General features: G+C 31.9%; 1 protein-coding gene across 1 annotated transcript in view; it reads right to left on the bottom strand.

Annotated features, from left to right (window-relative positions):
• Window positions 1-22,190, bottom strand: part of LOC127720236 (histone-lysine N-methyltransferase MECOM-like) — a 51,974-nt gene that overhangs the window by 10,674 nt on the left and 19,110 nt on the right. The window contains exons 2-3 of the mRNA XM_052226723.1: window positions 13,364-13,614; window positions 2,075-2,188 (exon numbers count right to left, since the gene is read on the bottom strand). Of these exons, the coding sequence (XP_052082683.1) occupies window positions 2,075-2,188; window positions 13,364-13,614 (365 nt within the window). The remainder of the gene's footprint in view (window positions 1-2,074; window positions 2,189-13,363; window positions 13,615-22,190) is intronic.

Raw genomic sequence — 22,190 nt, 5'->3', positions numbered from 1 at the left:
AATTATTGAAATGTGAATAAAATAGTGCATTAGGTAACTTAATATTTCAATCATGGAATGGAACCAATCTTGTAAATCAAACACATATTCAACGAATTCACTTCTGTTTTTTAGTGTAATTTGAATAAAAACTTTTGAATTGCAACAACCCTTTTTGAAGCCAAGGGATGCTTATTTACGAGTTCATCGTTCTGATGAGGAAGGCATTTAACATAATTTTACAAAATCATAAAAAAGTGACACAATTTTATAAAAATATCTCTTTCTCACGAATTTCGTATCATCAAACGAAATTGAACACACGTGTTTTTCTTAATGTTCCTCGAGAAGTTTCCATTAATTATGTAGTGCAGCTTGCAGTGCCAACAAGTGGCCTATCATCAACTCAAGGACTAAATATTTGCTATGTTCAACATTTAATAAGTCGTTATACGATTATTAGAAACACATATCGCAATCTACAAGTGGCTATAAATTTCAAGCATCCATCAGTTAGACTTTTCCTGTCTCGAATAAACGTGATGACATTCTAATACTAATTAGAATTCTGCATGTACTATGTATGGAAAAACACTGTCTAAACTCCAATACATTCAATTAGTGTCATCAAGGACAAAGAAAGATAGTTGATGAAACTGACATTTTCTTTCATTTTCACGCGCAGAAATAAATTTTATTTGACCTGACTTTTCACGGGGGATAATACGAAACAGTGTCTAGATATTCTGGATCCTACTGCGTGATCTATGACAGCTTATGACAAGATGAAAGAAATTTACATTTAATCATTTTAAATTGGTGTATTGTCTTTACACATATCTTACACATATTTCAAATAGTTTTAATTACTGTCTCAAGAAGTTGTCGGTTTCAGAGTAAAGTGATTCAGAAATGTACATATTTTATTTAACTTGTCACCACAATAGACAGATAAAATCTATATTTATTATTCGTAATTAAAGATTTTTAAAAACTGCTCAACATGTGTGGATAACTTGAGGGTCATTGAAGTACAATTTGTATCCGAAGCTTTCAGTGACCGATTCATCTGGGAAAATTGTAAAATTAACATGAATGAACTCATTTACATAAGTTTACGACACAAGTTCAATCTTCAGTCTACACATTCTTTAACAAGACAACATAAAATCAATCAAAAGATTGTGCTAAAGAACTTGTCTTAAACACTCATGAAATATTTGCCACTGGATGGTAAGCACACGTAGCTACCAATCCTGCAAGATTAAAATGTTTGAAAGGGGCTGATGTATACATCCAAACACATTTTTATATACTATAGTTTCCTTGTGTTGTCTGCAAAGTGAATATATATAAATTTGAAAAATTTACTATAACTTCCTCCGGTGCCGGATATTTATTAATATAAATCGGCTGAAGACGCAACTTAAACACTAATAGGAGTATTGATATAGTTCATGTACATACAAAAAAAACTGTTGGACGATTTCTTGTAACGGTTAGCAATTGGATGGTTTCAATTATCAACTAATTGATTATTTTTTTCTTGCTTAACGTCCAGTGGCAAATATTTCATACACAATATGAGAACACGTTAAGAATACAACAGCTAAAGGTATATGTAGGTTCTGCGAAAACCGATATCAAGGGCGATTATATATATTTTTTTACTGTTATTGAAAATAGACTGTATGTTGAATATGACTTGCATTTTTCTTTGCAACATGCCACCTATATATACATATACCATTCGAATTAATGTTGCAGGGAGAGTGCCATTCTCACTGCATGCATGTTGAAGAAATCTCCCTCCAAGACATCAGGTTTAACACACTTCATACATCCCGCATGCGAAACAATTGCTAATTGTAACAATGAACTGAAGACATTGCAAATATAAATACATATCAAGATACTTCAACTTTGAAATAACTGGAAGGTACTTGATGATGTATGTATTTTTAGGAAAACAGTGCATGTGATTCCAATCTGATATAACGTACATGCATAGTTTAAAGAAAAATACGAAGAGAGAGGGTTTAGATCCCATACCCTCCACTTCGACCAACTATATACATATAGGTAATTTATATACCTTGCCATTTATATGTTTGGCCATCATGTTGGAGTTTTCAGAGTCTGTGGACCTCCGAATATAGTTCAGCCAGTGTAGTTCTCCATCGTGTTCTTTCATTGTCATACTTGAACCCTACAAAACAAATTTACCATATGTTGAAAAACATCTAGAAAGTAAAACTGATTATGATACATACTAAAAAGTAACAGAATACATGTGAATACGCAAGAAAGGGCCTGCCACTATTAACCAACAAAACATATGGAAAAGATAATGTTATATATAAGAGGCTCTTTATTCCTCAACGAAAAGTCAATCTTTATTCGTTTTCAAATCATTTTATTAATGAAATTCAAAGATAACATTTATGAATTAAATGTTTTCGAATGACTATATATTTCTCAACTATATGACACCTAGCTTTGTTCTCCATACAATCCTATAATTGTTTAACACACTTGGGGGACAGTTGTTCTTATATATCATCACATGTTTTAACAAGTAAACAAAACAAAGAATTTTTCAAGTTCATTGACTGCCCATACAAACAAATTTTAATGCCATCGCATGACTGCAGCCCACTATCAGTCGTTTATCCAACGATTGTCCATTATGAGCAACAGAGAGGCAAGTCCGTAATATCGCCTCGAAATTTGACCCTCGACCGAAACCATCACTTTAGTGCAAAATCATTAAAATCTAGTATGCAATCATTTTCTTTTATTTTGAATCAATGATTATCAAAAATGAAACTTCTGTTTTTACTTCGATGTACATGCCATTCCACAAAATTTTTGAAATGAAATGTGAAAGAATTTGATATCATGTGATATTTTGACATTTGCGGATAGAAATTAAAAGGAAACTAACATCTATGACTAGTTTCATTAAGGAAATATTAAAGTGTCCATTTCACATGATTGAGATGTCAACCAACTGATCATGCTGAAAGGGGGAGGTTATAAATATACATACCAATAAATTATATATGTGAGGGTCTATAGATGGGGCATTAGGAGGAAGTCTCCATTTCTGTATTATATTATTTTCTGTTGCCATTTTTTCTCTATTCTTTATTTATTTTGACAATAATTCTCTATTCTTTTATATTTTAGCAACCCATGCATTATTCTCTATTCTTAATTTTTAGCAAACCATTATTCTCTATTTTTTTTATTTTTAGCAACCCATTATTCTCTAGTTTATTCATAATTCGCTAATCTGTAAAACTCATCCAGACCCTCCTATATCAATATGGTAATTATGTCAACAGATAGTGAACCGGTAGTATAGTTGGATACTGTTTCTGTTCTAAAAACGATTTTATTAGTTATTCAACAAAATTAAAAGTGTTAAAAGAGGAGATAAGAACATTTATCTAAATAGGAACTTCTGTTTTTACCATAATGAACAATTTGAAAATTTCTTTCAACCTTTGAATATTTCCACTGAATTTTTATTTCCTCTCTATGCATGTATATAGATCTTAGTAAAAGGGAACACTAATTCAATAAATAGAGTGGATGAAGAGTTCATAGGCGTCTTTCCTCTAATGACTGAATGACTTATACATTCTGGGGTTTGGGCGTTCCTGGTGAAGGTTAATACGGAAAAATGCTTCGAACGCAACACATTTATATCGTCGCTGGGCTACCAAAATGTAGTATTTTACAAATTTTCAGCAAAAATAAATCTCACAAACAGGCTTTGAAAATTTGGATGAAATATTTGCTTCCAAAATGTTGTATGTGAACTTGAACATTTTTTATCATGGCTGTGAAATAAAAAAGTTGGACATTTCTGGATAATATAAAAACTAACCTTATTTTCACAGAAATAAAGAAATCAACAAGATTGTGGTTCCCAACGTCATTATACAACCATTTTAAAGTTTACATACAACATTTTGGATGCAAACTTTACCAACAATTGAGATTGGCAATTGTGTCACATATCTTATATCAAATGTTTTGAGTGGTATAAATGTGTGATATTTTGGAATATCAGAGATTTCCTCCCGCCAAGACGGTTTGTGTGAAAAAGTATTGTTTGCAAAAAAAAGTCATATACGACATTTTGGAAACCCAGCGACGATATAGTACTATTTTCATTGTCTAGCACTGGTTCGATACCACTGATCGTGGACTACTAGTCCTCTAGAGTATTATCAGCTCAGTAGCCAGTGCTTCGAATTCGATCATGACACGATTTATAACATACCTGTCAAGTCTTAAATTGATAACTTTATAAATTATTAAGAAACTAAGGTTCGAACTCTTTCAGACAAAGCTGCATGACCTTGGATGGATTTGACCATTTTTTGACCATTGTTTGGTCATACAGCCCCTCGATTATTCAAGTATTTACACATCCTTGGTTTTTGATATTTTTGGGTTTTAGTTTTAATATTGATATAAAGGTGAACCCACTAAAGCGCTTCGGAAGCACCAAAGTGATATTGTGTTATTTTCATTTTATAATGTTAAGCCAGAAATGTATAAGTATATACTAAGTTGGGAATTGAGACAAAAAAAGTACAACGAAAACTGTGGAAATGAAAGTAAGGCTTAGAAAGTGACACCACAATTCCTCGGATAAAGGATAATTCAGAAAAGTATTCGCAAAGTCACATGTATGAATTTATTTCAAAACGCCAAAATTTAGAAGCGCATGCCTGTACCTAGATCGATTTGGAGGCTTGAGTTTCAAAAGTTTCCTTTCGCCATATGTAAATGAGCTTGTCGCGTCAATTATCCAACTGCATGGTTTTGAGATTTTTCACGAAAATAATGTTTCAAACCATCAACACGAACAATAACACACAAATAAAAAGAACAGCCACCACCGAAAATGCTTTTAGGAATAGGAACATAAAACCATGTTGTTTTAAAGCGCCCCCAATAATATAAAAATAAGGAGATGTGGTATGAATGCCAATGTCAACTTTCCACCAAAAGTCCAAATGACGTGGATGTTAATAACTATTTGTGTGGCCTTCAACGATGGGCAAAATCCATAGTCAGCTATAAAAGGCCCCGACATGACCAAAAGCAACATGTGTACATCAAGTGCAAGTCAACTGAAGTAAGAATAACACTATGAAAGTTTAAAACTACCGATTAAAGCAAATGCTACATGTTTAATCGCATTATATGCAAATTTTCACACCAGTTTCATTTAGACACAAACAATCACTTCCCTATACATATTTGTACTCCTGAGGTCAAGTTATTATTGTTCTTTGCGTGATCTTGCTGTGAGAGATCGTGGCTCCAGCCAGATTCATCTTATCTTTTATTAAAATATATGACCGTGATGAATTAGTCATCTCAAAAGCGATTGTGTATTGACAACCATCTAAGACAAAATATAGGTATTTTATCTTAAGATCAAGATATATACATTGTCCGGGAGATGTCACAGGGAGCATGCGACCATATGATACTACTGGGATCCATCGTGGCATCTGTGGGCCAACTCAGAGGACATCGAAGTTCAATTATAAATGTAAAAAAAGTTAATATAATTTTACTTACTAGATTAAAATTTTTGAAAAATTAGAAAAGTATTAAGACGAAAAAAACTTCAGAGCACATAAATCTAATCTTATGGAGATCATTCAACAATTAGATGTACCCCCTTCGAGATCCCATATTTAGCAACTGCAGTCATTAAAATAACTCGTATTCATTTCAGAAATTATACGTTATTTCGTTAGATGAAACTAAATATCGACATGAAGCAACAACATTTTACTCTATTTACAGTTTTTGACAATACAGGAAATGATCAAAATGTAATTTAATTCCAATTTAATTGGATTAATTTTCCATCTGCCTGTTTATTTTTAGTGTCGTCCGTGTATATTTCATGGTGCAATTGACAAGAAATTTATTTCCTTAATTAAATCGATTTAAACGATTGGTTTAATTTGTAAACAAATTACTGTTATCTGTAGGTGTCAAAAATTAAAGGTCACCCTTAAATTTCAAGATTGTATTCATTAGGGTCTATGACAGTAAAAGAACGGGGTAGGCCACCCAACGATTTTTCAAGATTTCTTGCCCGATACAGTCGTCATCCTACAAACGTAAACAAAAGAGCCTGTCTTCGCAGACACGTCATTTTTATCTGGATGATATATTTGTAAAAAAAAATCTTGATTTTGTCGTTGAAGAATTATCCTTGGGTTCGACTATTCCTTGTATTGACAATTGTCTGGGTCGAGTTTATAAATGCGATGAAAACTAATACATCTTGAACTACATGTAAGTGCACTTTTCAGCCTCAGAAATGTCAAAACACTGTCAAAAGGTCAAACCGCAAGATATAATATTAACGTCCGCCAGAATATGCAGTTAAATTTTCAGACAAAGAGAACAGAAACCCATATATAACTGCCGTTTGCATATAAATGTATTTTATACTAAATACTCATATTGATCATATTTATATATATTTTTTTACGTCGCAAACTAATTTTAATATAATTCTAAAAAAATTTGTTTCAGTAACTTGGCTGAAAAAAATAAAAGTTTTAAAGTTGTGCAATATTACATTTAATGAAGGATAGAGCAATTACTTTTAAGTGTTCTCAAGTGTTTTTGTGCATGCTGTTTACATAAAAGGCTGATACATGAGTATATGATTTAAAGAATATATTTTTGATTCACTGTAAACAATGAAACCATGCTGTTTTTTTTTAACTTTACAGTTGTTTATAAATAACAAAATAACCATGACTCTTCGGACCAAATGGCAGTTTATGGATTGTTACATGTTTTATTACATTATTTAAACTCTCTAAAACTACACGGACTTCGCTTCGTTCCATATATTTTGTCTGTGAGATGACCGCTCAGTCAAAGCGAAAAAAGAATAAATCAGGAGAAATATATTTATTTTTGTGTGTATTGTTTTTATATATGTCTATGTCTACATTTTTTTTGTCGGGGAGGGGGGTTGCCTCCTTGACATATTTCAATATTTCCTTTTATTGATGCATATAAGTCTAATTTATCTGCAAGCATATTGCCGATGTGCCATGACAAATTCGAGGTAATTTTATTTGTAAATGTATATCATAATTTGTATCAAGTATATTTAAATTTATATGCAACTTATTATCAATTATTGCAAGTCATATCAGTTTTAATCGAACAATAATAATGAAATATTTCCCATTTTTAGTGGTGCTTAAAAGTCTCCAAACTTGGGAATTAAATTATAGATACCTGCATCAATCGGTGCAAAGTTTTGTTATCAAAATTTCAAATCATTCATTTTCCATTTTTCATTCAACAGAAATTGACAACCAAGATAAGACAACCAAGGTTACAAAATTAATCAAATATAAGTTACATTACAAAAAGATAAAGCTATCAAATCCATAATCAGTAATTCGATTTCACTTTTATTCGTCTATCTCGGGTTAAATTGTCAAAATGTCTGAGTTGCATTGACATGCAAGACAATATCTCGTTGCAAAAATATTACAATTGAAATTACTTTTCTCATATCATCATGTCACATATATTGTATATTTATCATGTAACTTTTTTGCAACAATGAAAATCCATCAAAAGATATGAAAATTGAAAATTGCAACATTTAATTTGCAATAAAAAATATTAAATAGTTAACCCCATGCATGGAATTTAATTCACTATCAAAAAATATTTTAATTTTGTCATTTTCCCATTATCAATTTCACATAAATATGCTTATTCAATTCATTCTCCCAAAGAGTTATGGTCCTTTGATAACTGTCCTTCAATCTTAGAGAAAAAGGTAATTTTCCTGATAAAAACGTTTTGGGGGATTGATAAAACTTATCTTTTTTTTTAAAAAAGGCATGACTGAATTAAGAATTAAGAATCATTAGAAGAAAAACAGACCCGTTTAATTTTGAAAAAGAAGGGATCCTGGCCATTCACAGTCATTTTTTTTAATCAAAAGACGATGTAAGAACGTTGCACACCCTTGTTTTATTCAGGCGTTGTAAGTTTAAAACACGAGCTTTTATAAGCCTTGCACTCTGTCTACGATTTTACTAATGCAAATCTTCTTCAGCTTTCTACATCAACACCACGTTGCAACGACATGCTTCCTCAGTGGGTTCTTCGATCTGGTTTTTTAATTTCTCTTTATTCCTTCTTAAAATGACAAAATACGACAAACAAAATGCTAATTTAATCATCTAAGTAGCCAAAACCTGTAACAGATGTATTTTTTCTGTCATATTTTCATTTTTATTTTATCATCATTTATTCTTAAAATCGTCCATCAAGTAAGAGACAGATTGCATTATATCAATATAGAAGTTTTATATATTTCTAAAGATTTCATGATATAAGAAAAGCCAATATGATTTACCCTTTTAAGCCATTACCTAGACCCAGTTTATGCCGGGGTCCAAGATTTGATATTTTTTATGGAAATACATTTCTGATCTTTAATGTTTCTTCACTATTTTTTTTACGTTAATTTTCGTTCTTCAATGGTTGTTTATTATCTTAAGAATAACTTACATGTATGTCATGTACACGAAATTAAGTATTTGATAATTTATTGCACATACATGTAGAAAGTTCCTCGATTCTTGGATAAATAGTAAACTAAAATGGTATTGTACCACTTTTAATTAAAATGTTAATGTGTAAATGTGTGAGGGAAAATGATTTTATAGGACATTCGGATACGGACGTACCATTGAAGCATAAATCTCTGGGACCACTTGAAATTGAATACGTTTTAAACATTTTTGGTGTACTTTTTGGCCAGTCATACCCTCGAATCCTTCCTCTAAAATGTAGAAAAGTGGTACATGTAATTATCAGATTTTATTTCTCCCTTCAAATAGTTTATTTTCATTCTTTATTTCCTTTTTCCTAATTGTAGGACAACCTTTCATATTCCCTTATATCGATCAGGCCTCTCCACATGTTGTCCGTTTACACCATCAAAATTATTATTTTCTGAATGATGACAATAATTCCTTTATCATGCCTCATCTAACCTTTCTTCAGACACACTTTTATACGGTACTTAATATCATTTTGATGTTTTTTATCATAAAATTGAAACGAGGTACGCATACAGAATTGCTTCTGTAAATATCTACTCATCCGACGAAATGTTCCTTTCCTTTTGAAATTGACAACAACTGCCACGTACATCAGCTTGAGCGATTATTGCTTACTGAGGACCGATGAAAATATTTACATAAAATAAATCAAGACTGTTAACTTTATTTTGATATAAAATCTCAAAACCATAAAATGCTACAAAATATAGGCTGGTCGTTTTAAAAAGCTGACGGTATTAATTACGCACATGCACTTGTATAATGAATTAAAAACTATTTATCTATAAACTGAATAAATTAATTCTTTGTAGATTTGCGCAATGTAACCGAATGCTGAAAGATTACAACATTTAATGAAAATCAATTTAATCGAAATCTGTCCCTTTTGTAAGTCGTTTAAAATAGGAGCATAAATGGTTTTGGCGATTAGTCTTGAAAGTGTGCTCGTCAATAGACTGCAAGAGATCCTATCTCGATTCCTGACCCGACCCCAAATCAAAGACTTTAAAACTCTTCTGCTTCTTTTGCGCTTAACTTGAATCATTTCGATACGAGTATAAATGCAACAAGTTACTGGCTCTCACTAAAATTGTTCCCGGGTACAAGTATTGATGGATTATTATTACGATTAGTATAGTGGGAAATATTTCATGCATCATTAGGTAGAATGCCATCTCCGCTGTATACTACCTTGTGAAGTAGCACGTTTTAATTCTGGCGCAGCATATCGGTCCAGTATACAAGACCATGTATATTATTCATATGGAACTTACATGTTCTAGGTATACATGTATTTTGTTTGGTCGGGAAACCATCAACATGATTGGGCAGATAAAAATAAAAGAATCACAAGATACCAATGACAATCAGAAATCAAAAATAGAAGAAAAGCCGACACCACCGTGACAAACGCCGAAAGGCAAACACCAGTTTGTACAAAACACTAAATTAGAAACTATTATATAAAGTCTGAGCAACACGAACCCCACACAAAACTGGAAGGGTAATCAGATCCTGCTTCACGTGTGTCAACTGATTTGCTGCTCTTGGCAAGTACACATTCAGTTTTAAATCTCCTTTGGTAATGTTACAATCGAGGACAAGAAGACAGAATTGTGGCTACACGACAATAGGAACATATCCGTGGTCATATGTGACACAAATATTCCATAAGGCGGGTAAATAAAACATGATGGTGTCCGTAAAACTTAAGATGGGATGATAAGTAAATGAAGTGTACATTTTCATTCAAACATATCTGTGCTATTGGGGAATTTTTTATTTTGTATGGAATGGATTGAAACCAGCAAATCATAGATATTACACGTCAAATATTACATATATGTAAATAAAACGTAAAACATATTAAAATTGGTATCGAGATGTTTTGTCACAAAAGCTCGAGGCTTTAATTTACGTGTATAAAACAGCTCTGCATACTTTTGTCTTTTAGTATATATTTAGATGAGAATACAGAAATTGAGAAAAGTCGAAATTATTTCTATATTTAGAATCACAAAAGAAATAACTTTAAGCATGGTGCAACACAAGAGTCTGGTTGTAAACTTGGTGATGTGTTTTTTTTATAAACATCATTTGTTAAGACTTTTTACGAATTAAGAGCTTTTTATGTGTGGGAACATAGACATATATGCATCGACCTTATATATTTACGTAAGTCTTAATGATTTTTGTCGATATGAAAAACTAATACGGTAAAGGAAAATTTGTTATCACTATATACAAGTTTATATTAGGATATTTGAAAATAGTACAAATTCATGTCATATTCACCATTAAAACATAGATAACCTGCACTTAATGTCAGTACGGGCTATTCCGTCCAAAAGTTACCAAAAGTGACAATGTACCTAATAACAGAAACTTGATACGGAGAAGAACTGTCATGAAATGCGTGTCTCCGCAAAATCTACACATGTTAATTTACAATACCTATTACATGCTTCATTTATAAAATATTACATGATACTTAAACTGGTTGGGGATGAATTAAATTGAAAATATCTTATCTGTGGTTATATATCAATGTGTCAGGACAATATTGACCCTATACGTTTGTACAGAAGGAAATGTGTTTTTGAATACACAAAAAGAACAAAGACACACCCTAAAAACGAAACTGTAGAGCAACAAAAGTATATATACATACAGAAGTGAAACAGATACAAAGCATTAATTTTTAGGTCAAGTTACTAATCAGAAGAGATGCTTTAAGGCCATGCAGAATTAGGGTAAAACTATAAGACTATACAGATGTTGACGAAACCAACGAGTATACTAGACAATGAAACGGTAAAATACACATGTATCTATCTAAAGTAATAACAAACCTAGACCAATGTATAGATTACAAAATTGTGACACATTAAAGACTAAACAGGACAAAGAAAATTCGACAAATACCCTTTAAGAAAAAATCTGTATCTTAAAACATAGGAAACTACTGATAACAAACACGTTAACTACACTGAGTTTTTTACAGCTAGCAAAAGGCATGAGTTGAGAGTTCACAAACATTTTCAATCCCGCCATATTCTGTATGTCTAAGTAATTAAGCGGTTACGTTGTCGTTGCTTGCTGTTTGTCATATACATTTTTCGCTACCTGTTTTGACATAAATCTGGCCGTTGTAGTTCTGTTTAAATTGTATCACATTTTTTCATTTCGGGGCTTATCATTGCTAAATATACGGTATGGGATTTGCTCATTGTTGTACATTGACTTATAGTTGCTTACATTCAGTTTATTTGGTGGATAATTATACCACACCTGCTTATTTTTATTTGGTTACACTTTTCATACACCAACAATTCACTGGTAAATGCTACTAATGGCTGGATTAATTAAGGTAAAAATAAGCCTAGTTCTGACAAGACAAGACAATAAAACACATGCAAGAATTTTAAACATCATGATAAAATTCTATTATGGGAGTCTAGACAAAAACGTGATCTTATAATATAAAATACAAACATCAAACTTGCGTACCCGAGTCTTGGAATTTCCGATATGTATCAAGAGGAAAATTTGTAGCACTACTTTCACATTTTAAACAAATATTACGTAAAATTGAAAAAAAATGTAGGAGTTTAATCATGTAAAAAATGTTAACAATATAATTTATGTTATTTACCTACCTGCATATTAAGACATGTAACGATCTCAAGACGGAAAAATCCAAATAAAATAGATAACCAAAAGGTAATTCTTGTTTGTCATATCTAAACGAAATCAAATGTTTTGGACTTTACAACCACTTGAGACTAATGTTTTATAAATTCTTTGTGCATACTTAAATCTTAGTGATCTATCGCTTCGTCTAAACAAAGGGTACAACATGTATTAAGAACCATCAGATTTATGAAATCTGCCACTTCTTCGTGCTTTCGACGCCCATCTTCGGTGCAGGAATAGATATGAATGTAAACTTCCTGCTTTGACTTTATCTGACATGTTTTCTTTCATATCATGTAATAAACATGCACATTTTCGCGCTGTGGTTATTTTATAAAAAAATAAAATGTGACATGAATGCAAATGAGACAACTATATATATATATATATATCCACCAGAGACCCAAGTGACGTAGATGTTAGCAACTATAGGCCTTCAACAATGATCAAAATCCATACTGCATATGCCGTATTAAATTATAAAATCAGTCCCCGACATGCTTGTGTGAATTCAACAATACTGGTGTGAAGGGCGCATTTTTCGTTCAATGCGTGTATTTTAACCCCGGAGGGAAAAATATTTTGCATTCAAATCGCAAAACTATTATGTTTAGAGTATTATTGCAGGAACATATATTAATGTAAATCTGTCTTCATCATCTCGGTAAGGGTACCGAAGTCTTAATTATGTAACACGTTTAAGTCATCTTCTTGTTGGTCGTTGAGAGTGGCAAATAAAGACAACAAATGGGAATTACTTTTGATAGTTTCAGTGTCATCCTTTTCGTTTTATTAAGAAGGTATTGTTCGTTATTTTTCTGGTGAACAGGTTTAAAAACTTCAAATGGATAATAAAATGTTTCCGTTTGATGTACTAGATTTACACAAAGTAAATGACTGAGACCAATAACATGAACTATGTGTTGGCCCAACATTAAATCATGCAGATGTATCTATAGACAAGGATACGCCATATCACTTCAATTGGTCTGATTTCAAACAAACAAAAATATAGACACACTTACCCCTGGAAGGCTCTCTGGCTTCACGAATTTTTTGGGACCATATATTCTGCCACTTGAGACAACGATTTTAGTAAAAACCGAACAAGTACCAGATCCGGGAACAGGCTTAATTTCAATGTCAGTTGGAAATTCGGGTTTATCCATCGCGAGCGTTAGTTCAGGTTTTGACGACGTCAGATCCATTAATTGTTCACTGGTTTCACTGTTGCAGTCTAATTCTATATCGGATTCGACATTTTCTTCAGGTTCTCCTGAAATATAAACAAATACTATGAACAGCGTGGTCTTTATTTTCCCGCAAAATAAGTTGGCTTGCACGTTGCTTTTCCACCAATTTGCACAAAACACGGTAAATCTAATGAACTTCAGGCAGTATAACACGCGTAACATAAAAAATGCAAACACGTTTCAAAAAATTGACCCTCTGCCCCCACTTTGAATATCGGATGGTCATCTTCATGAGCTTTCCCTCATATATAGGGAAGACAAACACGCATTTTTTTACGACCTGCGATTGTTGAAACATACAGAATTATGGCTTCTGCCTATTGTAAATAAAGTTATGTGGAGTGCGACCTTTGTCTAGTGTAAGTAAAGTTGAAAACTATGGCATTTGCCTCGCGTAAATAAATTTGACAATGGTGTCCTTTGCCTATAGTGTAAATAAAGTTGACAATTTACCTTTGCCTATAGTGTAAGTAAAGTTGACAGTTTACCTTTGCCTAAAGTGTAAGAAAAGTTGACAATTATGTCATTTGCTTAGTGTAAGTAAGTAAATTTTATAATATACTACACGGTTTATGAAATTTAGGGTTTGACCATGCATGTGTAAAACGGTCAAAGATACAATGCAACTTTGTTTAGACTCACGGCGTTTAAGAGCTAGATTGCTATTCGACAACTTGTTCTTACATTGACCTTCAATATTTTATTTCGATTGTCATATTCTCTACATTGTTCTAGAACACCTGCCGATCAATTTAGGACAACTGAAATTGAATCCGTCATAGTGTGGAAACGAGTGGAGAAGGTAAATCCATGAACATTGTCCGTAATCATGTGCTGAACTTACAATAGTATTTTTAAATGCGTAGTTAAGACGATTTTGAAAGTAAAGCAATTTTGGAAAAACCCTTTTGAGTTTGGAATTGTTTAGTAATATATCTTTCTTATATGATAGGTAAATCAAGCAGGATTAATAAAAAAGAAATGGTGAGAATTCTGACACTTATGAACTTTAAATTGTCTCAAAAATGACAAACGGTAACAATATTCTAAGTCAATGTTGACTTTCTGCTACAAAGAACTAGGACTTCAGATCACGGACTTTCAACACATGCAAGTCAAGTATACCGATATGTTATGTGTCACCTATGCTTGAAATGTACTCAAAATTTATGCTTTATTAAAATGTGTGAGCTTATATACTGGTGATAAATTAAGATATAGTTCTTTCATCACAAGACAAAAATCATAATGACTCGTACAAAAAAGTGCCTTTATATAATATGTTGTGTAAACTTCTTAGAATTATTGTCAAGATGAGGCGTGCTTTCATTTCTACAAAGCCAATTGTCCACATTGATAAATCTTTCTGTATTTAAAATGTTTTCCCACGATCAACCTGATGCACAAGAATCGCAAAACGCGCGTGCAGCAACTTATTAGAAAATAATGTGGTGCACAAACACTGAATGGAATTGTTGTAATTAACATTCGGATAGTTTTCTACTCAACATTTTCCCACAAAACAGACAATGGTTCTAATTAGGTCGGTTGCATTTTGCTCTAATGAAAAAAGAGTTATCTTTTCAGATACATCAATTTTTCTTCTGCACAATGCTTTGAAAATAATATTGATAATTTTTGATAATTTGTTTTCTAAACTGCAGATCTGGTTAGTAACACAAGGGTTTTACAAAGCAAACATTTAGCTATATTAATTATATTTGTTTGAAGAGAAAACCATGAAATTGACAAGCATTTATTGTTAAAATCAATATAATTATTAGTAATTATATACCAATTTAGGTGAAACTGACAAGAAGATAAGGTAAATTTATTAAAACATATTGAAACCGATGCCATGTTGTCAATGGATTGGATGCGAGTTTTATCAATCAGCTGACAGACGGCCGGAAGTGACATCAGGGAAGGATTAAAGAATTTTCATAAATGCAGGATATTCCGGAATAGATGCGACGGGTAATTCAAGAGTTTAAATACCTTATAATGCTATTGTGTAATTACATTTTCGATATGTATTCAATAAAACTGCCTTATCGAGAAACATTTATCTTCCAGTGAAATTGATCTTTTTCTTAGTCTGTTGTATCTTTCGTTTTTCGCATTGTGGATTTTAATAAAATCAAAATGGGCGACGATAAACCCTTCTAATATATCATTGTCATTAGAAAGGAAATACGAAGATTGTCTTTCTTTCTAAATAAGTCTGCGACCAAAATTACCCGGGGAGATTGAATCACCGGAAGTTATTTCGGAATAACGGTGTGCATTATCAACGACCATAATTTCTTTTATCGCCATTTTTGTCTTCCTTGGTGCAAATTATCTGATTTTTAAATTACAAAAAATTAGATTACAACAACAACAAAAAATAATCGTTTAGATTTTGAATAGTCATGATGTTTCAGCATTATATAGGACAACCGTTTTATAATATTTACGCAGTCTGCTTAATAGAGAAATTTCACAATTTAATCTGAATAGGGATGTCGATCTTTCCAAAGCAAAAACTTTGCACTACTTCCCATATCAAGTTCTTTTTGCCATTTTAATACGCTGCATATAATATTCAAAAGAGAGACGAAAGATACCAAAGGGATATTCATTGAACTCATAAGTCGAAAACAAACTGACAATCACGCTGCCATGACAAAAAATGAATAAGGACGAAACGACAATAAAAAACAAAGCGTTACAAAACACTTTTGCAGGCGTATGATTTTATGATAAGTAATCACTTACAACTGTATATCTTCGAAGATAAGCTTTAACGAGTCTGTTATGAATACATATCAGGAGCTATTCAATTGCTTTAAATTGTTGATTTGGGTATTACATATACTAGGATGGCATGACAATTAATGTTTTTCACTACATCAATATGTTTTGATTTCATAAGATCACGACAAGATTGTATCATTTCCGAAAAAAAAACCATAAAAAATAAATATGAAAGAATCCGAGTTTCAGGATCCATTGTGACTATAATACGTTTTTTTCGTTTGAAACTCCGATCAAAATCGAGACATCAGAATAAATGAAGATGTGGAGTAACATGACGGCAACGAGACATCAACCAAACAACACAAAACCTCAACTTGGTGACATATAAAGATTGACATACGGTATTAGACAGATCAGGTGTTGATCCAGGAATTTGAAAAGAGAGAGGCTGGCAAGACAACGTTAGAAGAGGGACTAGATACACGTCTATGCAATAAACATATATGTAGCTCCATAAGATGGCCCGGATCCCCTGCTTCCTTTCCCCAAATCCGCGTCCACATGTGTCTATTGTAAAATATCCAAAAATATTCAAAAGTCAAACTATAGTTATATATATTGATTGAGTTTATTTTTAACCAGAAAAGAGACAAAAATCATGGAAAACAAAACCAGTCACTAAAAAGAAATATAAATAATAATAATAATAATAATTTATTTTATTAAAGTGTCACATACTTGTCTACAGATTTTTATACAGATTATATAAAATACATTGCACAACAATAAAATAAGACAATTCCCAGCCTAGACAGGCTTATGAGACACTATATATACAAATATATAACTATTTAACAAATACAAATTGTAAAACGTAGTAAAATATATTTGAAGAAAAATGAAAACTCCCTGGGAATAAACTTGATATTGTTTAAGCCATTGAATAGAAAACAGGATATATTCATGTTTATTTTAAAAGCACAAAGCGAGGTTGTAAAATGACCTGCTTCAATGAAGATCCACCCTGAATCTATGAATCAAACTTATAAATCATGTAACAAGTACCAAAATTTGATCATCAACCCCTTACATCACAGATAATTACTGCTTATATCAAAGATAAAAATCTTCACAGGTGTTTGAAATTGATCTTCGTTAACAGCTCTTCAAAATCATAGTTATCAAAGAACCCAATCAAAATTTGATACATATTTTTATTTGATACCATTATGCTCATATCTAATAATAATAAGGCCTTTAATAACTTATTACATCATATTTAATTGCGAAAATATGAATAAATAATCTCAAATTGTTCTGCACGAGACAGGTCATCGCCGGGTGTTACATATCAAGAAATTCAATAATTTACTGAACGATGATCCATTTGTAATAAGGATATATTTTGTCATAAAAACATATAAGAAGGTACTTGTTATGATTCCCATGATATTCGTAACATTGTCAATTCTAATTCGAATGACACTGAAGAAGATGTCGTTGTTGGCGGTCCCTATCTCCTTTATTTTTTCACACGCCATGATACTTTATAAAAGGCTTGATATGTGGGAAATGAAAATAAAATTTCAGAAAAACTGACACACACATCGAAAAAGTATCAAAAGTTGCAAGTAGTCTTAAATTAACTCTTTGAAATTTTATTTTGCATGATTTTTCTGATGGCTGTAATCACCAATTAAAGTTCTGAAAGTAGCGCGTTTTTTTATGTCATAAAAATTCCAAGTTCAGTCTATATAAAAAATAATGCAAAAAAACATAAAATTTGATTGGCTTTTTAATTTCAGAAATTTGTAATTAAATTTAATTTTAAAATTGAAAAGTTAAAAATTTATACATACCAAATCAGTGAATGCTCGAAGACAAAAGAAAAAGATAAGCTTGCCACGACTTCTTTCAATGATTTTAACGTTAATAAGATCAAAATAAAACATTAAGCTTTATTTTATTGTATAATGTGATTTTGATAGAATTTGGTCCATCTGTCATCTTTTATAACATCCTAATTTTAATACTTGTTTTTAGGGATTCGCGACTTAAAACGTCTTCTAGTGTTTGTGCAACAGGTGAGAGGGATTATTAAAACTTTTTTACATCTGTATACTGAGCGTGCAAATTATTTCAGTGCTACACATCAAACGGAATGCATGCAAAATGCATAACGTCAATCCGTCCTCGCCTAATTCATTTCAAAGGTCACTTCCATTGATAAACAACCTGCCTGTCAGGTATCTTCTTTCCCGCTTTATTAATACCTATAATTTTTAACCTCAATGAAAAGGCCACCTCTCTTTAAAGGTCATCTTTCTCCGTTGACAAGGGTGACAGTATATCTATATACAGGTTTCACTGTACTTATATATTTTACAGCAGCATAATATGTGAAAATAGATATTTCAAATGATTAAGAAAGTAAATAGAGAGAAGACAAAACGCTGAGACTATTCCAATTAATGCCTGGAAAAATAACTTTTACTTCAAATGTTGGGATCAGAATAAGATTTATTGCCATTCCTTCCAGGAAGTAAATAGATTAAAGGAGAAATGACAAGGCATATTTTAACATTTTCGGACTGGAAATAAATACAAAAAAGAAAGAAAAAACAACAGCGGGGACTGTAAAGTTGTTGTTTGATGATACGTTTTTCTTTAGCAATGAGGATTTCTCCTTTCTAAATTGAGTATATCAGCCGATAAAAGTCTCCTTTCTAAATTGGGTATATCAGCCGATAAAAGTCTCCTTTCTAAATTGAGTATACCAGCCGATAAAAGTCTCCTTTCTAAATTGAGTATATCAGCCGATAAGTGTCTCCTATCTTAAGTGAGTATAAGCCGATAAAAATCTCCTTTCTAAATTGAGTATATCAGCCGACAAAAGGACGTCAATTGCTTTATGACTTGAAAATGTGTTCTTTTACTGTCCGTTTTAATTGAGGAAATTTTTTCCTGAACTACCCTGCACATTGCACAGTCTTTGGAACGATTCGTATGTATGCGTTGTGATATAAAGATTTAAAAACTAACATAGCAAAATATGCAATATTTCAGTTAAGATTTGCTTAACATTCTTCCCCGTCTCAATTAGTAACTTCAAATTAATTTATTAAAGGATATTTTCATATGATAAAGATGCATGTAAAATGGTCCCCAAATGGTTAAATGGTCAATCAATCGGTTCATTATATGTTGGTAGAGTTATAAAAATACAATTGCTGCTGTAGAAATGCTGTTCAGTATATTTAATGATGGCATATTTGATGTGTGGCAGGTTAGCAGTAATCATTGCAATTGTCTCTATTTTACTGCCTTAATATCAGTCAAAGATCGATCCTTCTTATGAAAATGATTTTCGTTTGTCAAAAGCTGGCGCACTAATATATCGTTGACATCAATGTATTTAAAGACAAGATGTTTCTTACAACATTATAGCTAAACATGCAAAATAAGTCCTTTTGAATATCTACTTATGATGCATAGTCAAGTATAATATAGACATTTTTACAATTGATTTTCGTCTCTTATATGAAAATGTATATCTATTATAAATAGGCATTGACTGTTGATATTATTACGACTATATACATGCATGAAGTTTTATGTTTTAGACCGAAATGTGCATAAAATTTGAATGTCTGTATTATAGAGGCCATGTGTTGTCTTTCTTCGATTTTCTATGTTGTCCTTGTTTTTGTCTTCCCTTTTTAAACATAGATCAGAAGGAAAAGTAAATATCACAATGATCAAGAGAGTACATGTAGGTAATTCGGGTTCTTTTTGTGTGAGTCAACAGCAATTTAAATATTCGGGGTGAGAAAATATACAAAACAATAGAAATAAACAGTTCTTTTTTCATTGTTGATCATGACCAAGTTTAATAAGTATTTTATCTTTATCTTAGAGGTCAGTAGAAACTTAATTAAATTTTCACATGGTCAGTATGGCGTAGAACAGCAAAGAATGTTTCAAACACAAAATATATATGAAGATCTAATGATATGATTTTCTCACTTAGAATTTACAAGTTGTAATTTTACGGTATTTCATTTTTTAAATTATTGAATGAAGAAAACTGTGAAATATTACAAATTCACGTGACAAATTAAAAGGTCACTTGAGTGAAGTTTCGCTACCGGTAGGTTATCTTCAAATCTAAAATGTCAAATTCGATTAAAAGATCTCTAAATGACTCCGATTGTTATTTGGATTGTAAAACGCACAGAAGGTCCTGACAGTTGACATGCAAACGTTTCAAGTACCCGGATCTTTTACTTCGCAGCAAATTGTTTGTCTAATCTTCGGTAAATGTTGTCTTTATAAAACTGTCACTAGAAATTTTATGATGTTAGGTCACGAAAGATTCACCTAGGGTCATAGGAGGCGAACCTGACGTGTACCTGCCACGGACAAAACTATCCATTGGTGATTTTAAACTAATATATTTTATCCCGCAACAGGACAATAAACTGATAAATTGTTTTATTTCTGTTCGAACTGCTGGATCTATCATATTCCATAAAATTTTATATTTTAAAGAGAAATCATACAAATAAAAAAGAAAAGAAAAACGTTGTTTGGACATGTTTATCTTCTTTGTTCAAGACGGGTGCCATATAAGCTGCAAGATATGGGTTTGACCAGAACACCTGAATAACCCTATATTTAAACTTGAGTTCTTACTTTCAAGACAATGTTATGTAATTGTTTATTAGTATATGTCTTTTTTTGTTTGTTTGTTTTACTTCTTGTACGGTTTGTTTATTTTTTTTGTTTTTTTGTTTGTTTTTTTTACGTGTTGGATGGGATGTGGATGGTTTATTTCCTGTTTTCAAATTTATTTCGATATTTTGATTATCCTTTTCATATTTTCGACTCAGTACTAGCCTTGTTCTCGAGGAGCAACTTGCCATAACACCAACAGGGAAAGCTTTAGATAAAGTATATTAACAACATATAAACAACATATAACCACAGTAGCCAAAATTTCCTATTATAGGAAGCATAACTTTGTATTCCAAATTGCTTGAAACAAAACAAGAAGTGAAACAAACAGTTTATTTTGATTTAGCTTTTTAAATAATAAATCAAAACAATATAGATTTTTTAAAACTAAAATCTTGTTCATGTGTGTGATAAAATAATAATTGTTTGTCTCGAGAAAGAAAAACAGTCGTCGCCTTTGAGATGTTGGATCAAACAAGTAGCTAGATATAAGAAAATGTGGTATGAGTGCCGATGAGACAACTCTCCATCCAAGTCAAAATGTATAAAAGTAAACCATTATAGGTCAAAGTACGGTCTTCAACACGGAGCCTTTGCTCACAACGAACAGCAAGCTATAAAGGGCCCCAAAAATTGCTAGTGTAAAACCATTCAAACGGGAAAACCAACGGTCTAATCTATATAAAAAACGAGAAACACTTATGAACCACATCAACAAACGACAACTACTGACCATCAGATTCCTGACTTAAGACAGGTGCAAACAATTGCAGCGGGTTTAAAGTGTATATATTTTCACACCCTTCTGCTCGCCTGTTCTCTGTGGTAATGGCTACAAGTTTATCTGATATTTTGTATTTTCGGTAAGGACGCATGCATTTATTTGCCACTAGACGTTAAACAGATAATATTCAAAACGTATTAAATTGAAGTAAAAGTTACTATTCGAAATGTATTTAAATTATAGTAAAACGGCTGGGTTTTTCCATTTGTTGGTTTTTTTTTGGTTTTTTTTCGTTTCATCTTTATCCGATTTTACATTCAATGTGTGGACACGTTTCATGAAAGAAGGAGGAGTTTACATACACCCTGCTTCACTTAATAACATGTTCGGGTGTCC

The sequence above is a fragment of the Mytilus californianus genome, unplaced genomic scaffold, assembly GCF_021869535.1.
Source record: "Mytilus californianus isolate M0D057914Y unplaced genomic scaffold, xbMytCali1.0.p SCAF_11, whole genome shotgun sequence".
NCBI lineage: Eukaryota > Metazoa > Mollusca > Bivalvia > Mytilida > Mytilidae > Mytilus > Mytilus californianus.
This window is presented reverse-complemented; position numbering and strand designations above follow the sequence as displayed.